This window comes from Miniopterus schreibersii (assembly GCF_964146895.1).
Source record: "Miniopterus schreibersii genome assembly, chromosome: 6".
NCBI lineage: Eukaryota > Metazoa > Chordata > Mammalia > Chiroptera > Miniopteridae > Miniopterus > Miniopterus schreibersii.
Genome location: NC_138107.1, coordinates 18,631,587 through 18,640,551, shown reverse-complemented (window position 1 = coordinate 18,640,551; position 8,965 = coordinate 18,631,587). Strand labels below are relative to the sequence as shown.

The following is an 8,965-nucleotide window of genomic DNA, read 5'->3' as shown; positions in this document are numbered from 1 at the left end:
CCACTGATGGAGAGTCGACTTTGGGGTGGTGGGTGGGACAGCTAAATGTGATGAGTTTCACGGGAGCAGGATTCTTCAGGGAGGTAGGAGAGTTGAGTTATCACCTGGAAAAGACTAAGGGGATTCTTGTGGGTTCCCAACTTTCTGTCAAGTCTAGACCAGAGCCACCTGCGCTTTGGCCGGAGAATAGCACCACATGAGTGTGCTCTTGAAGAAATGATGCCCACAGGGGTCAGTCTCTAGAAGCGTCTTCTGGATTCCAAACATTTGCTTTCTTCCCATTCCTGACACTGTTTATGTAAAATAAATGACAATTACTATTTCTGTATTTGAGCAAGTATGATGTTGAATCTTGTCCATTCAGGAACTGCTGAAAATCCTGTGGTGGTTGGGGGAAGAAATAGATATCACGAAAATTATAACACACGCATGCACACACACACACACACACCACACACATATACACACACACACATGCACACATACACCCCCCCCACACATACACGCACACACGTGCACATACACACAGAGTTCTTCATAACGACTAATGCTAGCCTGAAATATTTAGGTATTTATAATTCTTCTTAGTACCTGGCAGGGTGAAAGGTAAACAAATTAAAAGAACAGGGAAAATTCTAGATTGCAGCCTGATTTTGAATTCTCTTTATTTTACATTGGTGCTTGTTTCATCTGAATGAAACGAAGATACAAACTGAATTAAAAACACTTGAGACTTTATTCATAATTAACCACTTACAATGGGTGCTGGCACACACAGAAACCTTTAGATAACGACTGAAGTATAATTTACTTGCAAAATGAAGGAAACACTTGTAAGGGGCAGGAAATGAGCCAAAGAAAGGAAGTTGGTCAGTAAAATGTGCAAGATGAAGGCATTTCCCACTATGGTTCATATTGCCCAATAAAAATGTTTCAAAGTATAAATTTTTACACATACCAAGTATGAATTTGAAAATCTTGATCACAGACTATCCATTGCATTGCTCTGTGGACTTATGCACTGTCAGACTGACTTTCAGAAATCCTCAAAACTAGAACAGGAGAAATGGAAATTAACATACTGAGAAATCATAAATTCAAAAATGCTGTATGTTACTGTGTTCACTGTAAACTAAATTAATATCACCTATAGATCTACAAATACTATATTTAATTGGCTGCATTTTATACAAAGAAAGTAAGATTAATTAACAATTTTCTGATAACAGGCAAAATTATCCAGAGTCTCATATAATACACTCTTCAAATCACCAACTGTCCAAAAAAATTACTATCTTACATAGCATTGTCAAGAAAGAAAGAATTCCATCAGCCAGCAACATGCTGAAGGTGGTAAAATTAATCAAACAGCAACAACAGTGATGGCAATAATAGCAATGGTGTTTACTGAGTTTTTATTAAGTTCTATTCACTTTCAATGTACTAAAAGTTTGGTCTTCACAAGCAAACCTATGGCACAGCAGAGTAAAAAACAGAGGCCCAAGGAGGTGAGCAAATTTCCCAAAGAAATACAGTTAGTAAATGGCAGAGCAACAATTCCAACTCAGGCAGCCTGGCCGCATTCATAATGTACCCAAGGACAGTGCTGCTCAGCCCGGAGTGTGCTTGAGAATCACCTGAGGGGCTTGGGACGGCTCAGGTTCCTGGGCCCCACTCTCTGAGGTCCCGGTTTGGGAGGCCTGGGGTGGAGACCGTGCCAAGTTCCCAGCTGGTGCTGATGCCGCCAGTCAGTGTCTTCAACATAGCAGACCCTGCGTACCAAGGTATTGAGGCCTTTCCCAGCTGCCTTCACTGGGCAGCAGCCCAGAGGCTGAGATGCTCATCGGAGAATCACCAAGTACAGGTTCTAAGCCAGGTAAACAAATAGTGACAAATCGATTGTCCAGTTCTCTCACATCCCACAAAAGGAGAGAGAAATGGTCTTTCTACTATAAACCTGGCGTGTGAGCAGGAGAGGTGCTGGAAAAGAAAGTGTTAAAGTGGAAAGGTATGAGAAATAAGATGGTAGAGTAAGTGCACTGGTAAGACTAAGTAACATTTCAGGGGAATATGGAAGGTTGAGCTGTTCCAGGAAAGTACACAGGACGTGTGTGAGAAGCAACTGACAGAATGAACAGCAACACACTTAAGGAACAAAAATAGGGCTGAAGAGACAAAGACAACTGCCAGGCCAAGAATCCCCCCCAAGGAAGGAAAAAAATGCCAGTGTGTAGGACCTGATTATACAGAATTATTTGTTCAAGCCGGAATTTGTAGATTTGATGCAAAACCCTTGAGTACTCATTTGTGATTTTAATCAAGGATGTACCCGCAAAGAAAGGAGTGTCTCATCAACATTAGTCAGAGATAATGCCCTAGCGCTCCTCCTCAAAGAGGTCTGAACTCCCAACTGTATATAATGACTGTTGCAGGTAGATACTCCCACTAAGAGATGGACATTCTTATGTAGGATGGTTCTTGGGGTAAATGTCCAGATTTACACCTACCTGAGGGAGAGAAGCAGGACTGGACACATGCAGAGGTTGGGGTTGTAATGTAGTCACATTACAGAGGCTTCAGCTAAACCCATGGCAGCTATCAAATTGGGATGGCTAGTCCAAGTGGTCCCAAGGTGGAGAGAGGTAGCCTGGCATTGACAGTCGCTACCTCCATCTATCAGTTCTTGTGTGGGGGCTGCCCCAGAGAAGGGAGCATGCTCACGGAGGACAATCTCTAGAGAGGCCCATGGGTCGAGCTGCCCATGGGAGGACTCCGGCTGCTGGAGGAATGAGTTTGTCGTGCAGACAGGGACCTGGGTAGTGCCTCACAGCATCCACTCAAGCACCTGTCTGTGAGTTAGGAGGTTAGGTTCCAATGCTAATCGTTTTGGTAACCTGGTCACAAGAGGCAAGCGTTCTTCACTAAGCAGTGCAATGACATCCCCACAGCTGGGAGATCTTCTACCCTGATGTAATGCAATGGTTCTGTAATATCTATTTATCCAGTTAGATGAAACCATGAAAAAAATCATTTTCCTGTATGAATAAAGTAAACCACGTGAACCATGTTCATACTGCGTGCCAGGCTAATGGGTTACTTAACGAATCCCATGGTTTAGTAAATTTATGAACATAAAGGGTAATTCTAGGAACCAACCAACAGATAGCAGCGTACATATATGATGTTAAATTTCTTTTGATGCCAGGGAAAACACTGAAAATCTAAGCTAGTTTGCACTCCAAAAATTATTCTAAAGAATAGCTAAATGATTCTCCATAAAAGCCTTATTTTATTTTATTTTATTTTATTTTATTTTATTTTATTTTTGTTTAAAATATTACAGATGTCCCTTTTTCTCCCCAATGACCTATTCCACCCCGTCCCACCCCCTTCCCCAGTCCCTCTCCCCATCACTGTCTGTGTCCTTAGGTTGTGCATATGTGCATATAGATAAAAGCCCATCTTAAAACAAGTTTCACTGTTTGTTTGGCAATGTGTTGCACACGGAGAGAGCGGCAGTGCTTCAAGTGATGTACACACGGTGAGGAGGGGAGAGAGCGTTTGGGGGAGTATCTGTCCGGCACCCGCTTGGTAAAGAGGTTCTGCCTCTCATCTTACTCGTAGAGTAGCTGCTGCTGACATCTACCTGATAACATATCTGTGCCTCAGTTTCCTCATTTGCAAATGGAGATCATTATAGCACCATCCAGGAGGATGAATGAGTGAAACCATATACACAATTTGTAACAGATCCTGGCATAGGTTGTGTTAGATACTACTTTTTATTATTCACCATTTTCAACTGAGATGCCTGACAGTATACTTGCTTCTAATAAAATCTGTCATTTATTAATTGTGCTCATAATGCAAGATTTAGTGCGCACGTTTGTATTGCATGGGGCATCACATTCAATCTTCGGAAAAAACTTGGGGTGTAAATAATAGGTCACAAGAATAAATGCAGAAACTGAGATATAAAGAGATTAAATAACATGTCCCAGACAAAACTTCTAATGTATGCCCAGGACGGATTTCTAACCCTGGTCTTATTTACCGGAAGCATTTCCTCCAACTCTTAACTTCGTCTGAAAAAGCAGCTACATCTGAACGTTTTTACCAAATTTTGATTTTTTTAAATATGTTTTTCTTCCTCTTCTGACTGGAATATTCAAGAATCATCTCTTCATTTTCATTTTAGCTCAAACAGTTGAGGATATTGCTAGCCTTGGGATTTTAGAAAAATAGAATTTTGTCCTGGAAATTTTCATTTTGGTTTTTACACTCTCTCTGCAGAATGGGAGTGAGGGTGCCGCAGGAAATGCCAGAAAGCTGTCAAAGCAGCGAGCACGCACAGAGCGCCCTGTGGGCACATGTCTGCGTGAAGCCGCTTTGTGCTCAAAGATCCTCGGGAACTGGTAAGGCAAGGGCCAGGCGAGTCGTCCAACCTGTGTTTGCTCGGTAACCATACTGACAGTGAATGTGACGAAACACACGTGTGTATGTGTGTGTTTTTCATTTGGATATTCAAATTGCCAGATTCCAGATTCTGATCATTAGGGGGGGAAATCAAAATTTTCAAAATTATGAATTTGTAGAGTAGTTCAAGGATGACCACGTGGGCAGCTAGATTGCTCAGCGGTTTTCACTCTCCACAGTTATCTCAGCTAATCACAATATCACCGCTTTGGAGCACTAATACAGGTGAGAAATGAGGTATATACAACTGTACCTTTGTTCATAAGAGACATTTTAGGGGCCAAAAATGAGCCCACGTCCTGGCAATATGTTGACCATATAAATCAGGTGTTCACTGCTACTTTCCAGAAAAGCCATTAGTACTTCCTACACAAGTAAACATTAAAAACATTTACAAAGCTGTTTTTATTATAACATGATATGAAAGGTCCTAATGTGACTTCCATATCTATACACTTTGGGGTATCTTAGCTTATTGTTATTGAAGATTTATTTTCAGCAGCAAAACTAAATAAAATTAAAGTGTTTTAGGTATTTTCCAAAATTCTTTCCACAAAAGAATTTCCTTATATCATATGTTTTAGTATAGGTTATGTGTCAAGTTTTGTCTCAAATTTACTAGCTGGATATGAGCATATATATGACCTTCCCACTCCTCCACTTTCTGCCTTAAAAACACAGCAGGAAAAAGCAACGATTAAAGGGCTAGAATGTATTTTTGGATGCTGAAACAGGAAGATTGGGTGGTGTTTTTAGAAGCACAGGGGATTAAACTTCCCCTTGTAGGCACGGCAAGACATAGCACTAGCAACATAACAAAACTCTTTAGGTCAGAAATTTGCAAAAAGTACACTGAAAAGAGTAGGGGAAATACTGAAATATTAATTTCAGGCTTGATAAACGATCAACCCATCAAAATTCACAAGATACTGTGAACTGCTTCCAGCTGCTACCGGATTAGCCCATCCTGATCTCATTCAATAGCCTCATCTCTGCAAGCCACGTGGGAGAAAGAAAAAGATAAACAAAAACCCTGGGCAGCAACACTCTCCCTGGACCTTGGACTTCCGCTAAAGGCCACTGCTTTCTGCTGCCCAGAAAATGCAAGAACTAAATCATATTAGGGTCATAGCAACATCCTACAAGCTTTCGTAATTACTAAAAGGTCCTGTATTTCCTTGTCTCACTGCTGAGATTTCTAAGCCTAGATGGGGGACAGAGAATTAGCATCTATTGCTCGGATCCCCACCTTATAAAAAAACTAGCGTTGTTGCCAGGCTGGGCATGGCTCAGCGGATGAGCATCGACCTAGGATCCAGGAGATCGTGGTTCGATTCCGGGTCAGGGCACATGCCCGGGTTGCGGGCTTGATCCCCAGTGGGGGGCGTGCAGGAGGCAGCTGACCAATGACTCTCATCATTGATGTTTCTCTCTCTCCCTCTCACCTCTCCCTTTCTCTTTCTGAAATCAGTAAAGATATATTAAAAATAAAATAAAACATCCTTTAAAAAAGGAAACTGGTGATATCTCACCAAGTTTTTTTAGAATCTATATACCTTTAAGGATATCTATATTCAGCTAGCTTATCAGAATTAAATATCCTTGTCTTCTGTAATGAATTTATATAATAACTCTCCTCAACTTCCCTAGTGAATGCTGAAAGCACAAGGACACATATTCTCACTCTGCTTTGCCTTTTCCTAGACCTAATGAAGACTAGGACTCTCTCCCCTCCCCCACCTGCTCCCTTTCTCTATGGGAATGTTATGGCCAACATGTTGTCATAGATAAAACCACACGATATGTGGTTTTCTAAAGGGGCTGTACCATTTTACATTCCTACCAGCAACCTGCGAGGGTCCCCATGTCTCCACAGCCCTGTCAACACTTGCTATTGTCTGCCTTTTTAAAAATTATTATTATTATTACTACAGCCATCCTAGTGGGTGGTGCCTCAAGTAGTTTTTGTCAAAGCCTTTATCGTTACATATTTAATTCATTCAACTTAAGGCAACTGCCATATTAGCTACTCGCAAAGCCGGTTTTCATTACTAAATCAACCAGCCATATAAGCTTTCTCCAAAAACGAAACCTCTCACTCATTTTCAACTCAAACATTTTCATCCTCGTGAAAACCATCCTGCTTTTCAGCTCGATGTCTACGTTATACAGGCACTAAAACAAAGAGAGGAGAGAAAAAGTAAAGGGCCTCATGGTAACTTTGCCGCCTGAAAAAAGCATCCCACCACCCTCAGTGTCTCACTGACACTCTGTAAGGATCTTACGGGATTTTCCTGGAGAAGCCACCGGGCAGTCTCTCACAGAAGTCTGAGGATGGGAGAGGCGAGGGTGTGAGAGCTTATCATCCCCACCCCTAGGATGTACCTGGAGCCAGAGGCCGGCACCAATCTATGTTCTTAGCAGAAACATTTACCAAGACGGGGAGAAAAAACAGAAGCATGCTGTGCTGCCTTGAACAAACAAGGTTTCGTACAACCACTGTTTCCAAATTTTCCCTTTCTTTGGGCTCTGTACATGTTTTTACACCTCAATATAGTTTTTCACATGAGTGAGGGTTATATATATATATATATTGGTGTTGGTTTTTTTTTTAAATAACAAGGGCAATTGTCAAAAGGGATATGGGAAAAGACAAAGAGCAGCAGGCTTGGGTTTCAGGAGGGGCCTTACCCCGGATCCCTTCACCTCCTCAACTGTCACTCAAGCCAGGTGCCCCTACTCGGGACTCACCCGCAGCTGCGACTGTTGGGAGCTCTGCACCTGCAGCCAGGCCCCGGACTCCAAACCTCGATTGACAGGACCGCTGACTAATCACAGAACCAGGTGTCCTTCCACCAGCCCAATCACAGCTGCTGCTTGGGAGGCTTAGCCCTGCGGGTGGGGGGGGCGGGCCAAGGCGAGGGCGGTTAGAAACACCGGCCCAGCCTCCAGCAGCAGCCGAGGGGCCTCGGCATTGTATTCGCGTTGTCACGATGACTCTTTCTAACAAGTTAACGTTGGACAGGCTGGATGTGAAAGGTAAACGGGTCATCATGAGAGTAGACTTCAACGTTCCCATGAAGAAGAACCATATTACCAACAACCAGAGAATCAAGGCTGCACTCCCCAGCATCAAGTTCTGCCTGGACCACGGGGCCCGCTCAGTCGTCCTTATGAGTCACCTAGGTCGGCCTGATGGTGTCCCCATGCCCGACAAATACTCCTTGGCGCCTGTTGCTGCTGAGCTCAAGTCCTTGCTGGGTAGGGATGTTCTGTTCCTGAACGACTGTGTGGGCCCAGAAGTAGAGAAAGCCTGTGAAAACCCGGCGCCTGGCTCAGTCATCTTGCTGGAAAATTTACGCTTCCACGTGGAGGAAGAAGGGAAGGGCCAAGATCCTTCTGGAAATAAGATTAAAGCTGAGCCACAAAATATAGAAGCCTTCCGACAATCCCTGTCAAAGCTGGGGGATGTCTATGTCAACGATGCGTTTGGCACGGCTCACCGGGCCCACAGTTCCATGGTGGGAGTGAACCTGCCTCAGAAGGCGTCCGGATTCCTGATGAAAAAGGAGCTGGAATACTTTGCCAAAGCCTTGGAGAACCCAGAGAGACCCTTTCTGGCTATCCTCGGTGGAGCCAAAGTGGCAGACAAGATCCAACTTATCAAAAACATGCTGGATAAGGTCAATCATATGATCATCGGCGGTGGGATGGCTTATACCTTCCTTAAGGTGCTCAACAACATGGAGATCGGTGCCTCCCTCTTTGATGAGGAGGGAGCCAAGATTGTCAAAGAGATCATGGACAAAGCCCATAAGAACGGCGTGAAGGTTACCCTCCCCGAGGACTTTGTCACTGCCGACAAGTTTGAGGAGCACGCCAAGGTTGGCCAGGCCACTGTAGCATCAGGCATTCCTGCTGGCTGGATGGGTTTGGACTGTGGTCCTGAGACCAACAAGAAGTATGCTGAAGCTGTGGCCCAAGCCAAACTAATCGTGTGGAACGGACCTGTAGGGGTGTTTGAATGGGATGCCTTTGCTAAGGGAACCAAAGCCCTCATGGATGAAGTTGTGAAAGCCACTTCCCGGGGCTGTGTCACCATCATAGGAGGTGGAGACACTGCCACTTGCTGTGCTAAATGGGACACTGAGGATAAAGTCAGCCATGTGAGCACTGGAGGTGGAGCCAGTCTAGAGCTTCTGGAAGGTAAAGTCCTTCCTGGAGTGGATGCCCTCAGCAACCTGTAGTTGGCAAAAGTGTTCCTTCCTGCTGCTTCCTGCCCACCAGCCTTTAAGTCAACCTAGTGCTTTTACATCTTAACCTGACCCTGGTTAAAATCTACGCTGGTATCAAATTCAGGCAATGACCAAGCGATGGACCATCAAGAACTCTTAACAGCAGCACAGCAATGCAATTCACCTTAGCTTTGTCACGCATTTACCTGCTCTCTTAAAGATCTCATTTGGACTTCACCACTGTGATTCGTAGG

The 8,965-nt window shown here is 43.8% G+C and overlaps 1 protein-coding gene across 1 annotated transcript; it reads left to right on the top strand.

Annotated features, from left to right (window-relative positions):
• Positions 1 to 7,469: 7,469 nt before the first annotated feature.
• PGK2 (phosphoglycerate kinase 2) lies at positions 7,470 to 8,723 on the top strand (the record flags this gene model as incomplete). The annotated part of the gene is made up of 1 exon (XM_081140427.1): positions 7,470 to 8,723. One exon carries the CDS (start codon positions 7,470 to 7,472, stop codon positions 8,721 to 8,723), a length of 1,254 nt encoding a protein of 417 aa, XP_080996553.1.
• Between the last annotated feature and the right edge of the window lie 242 nt (positions 8,724 to 8,965).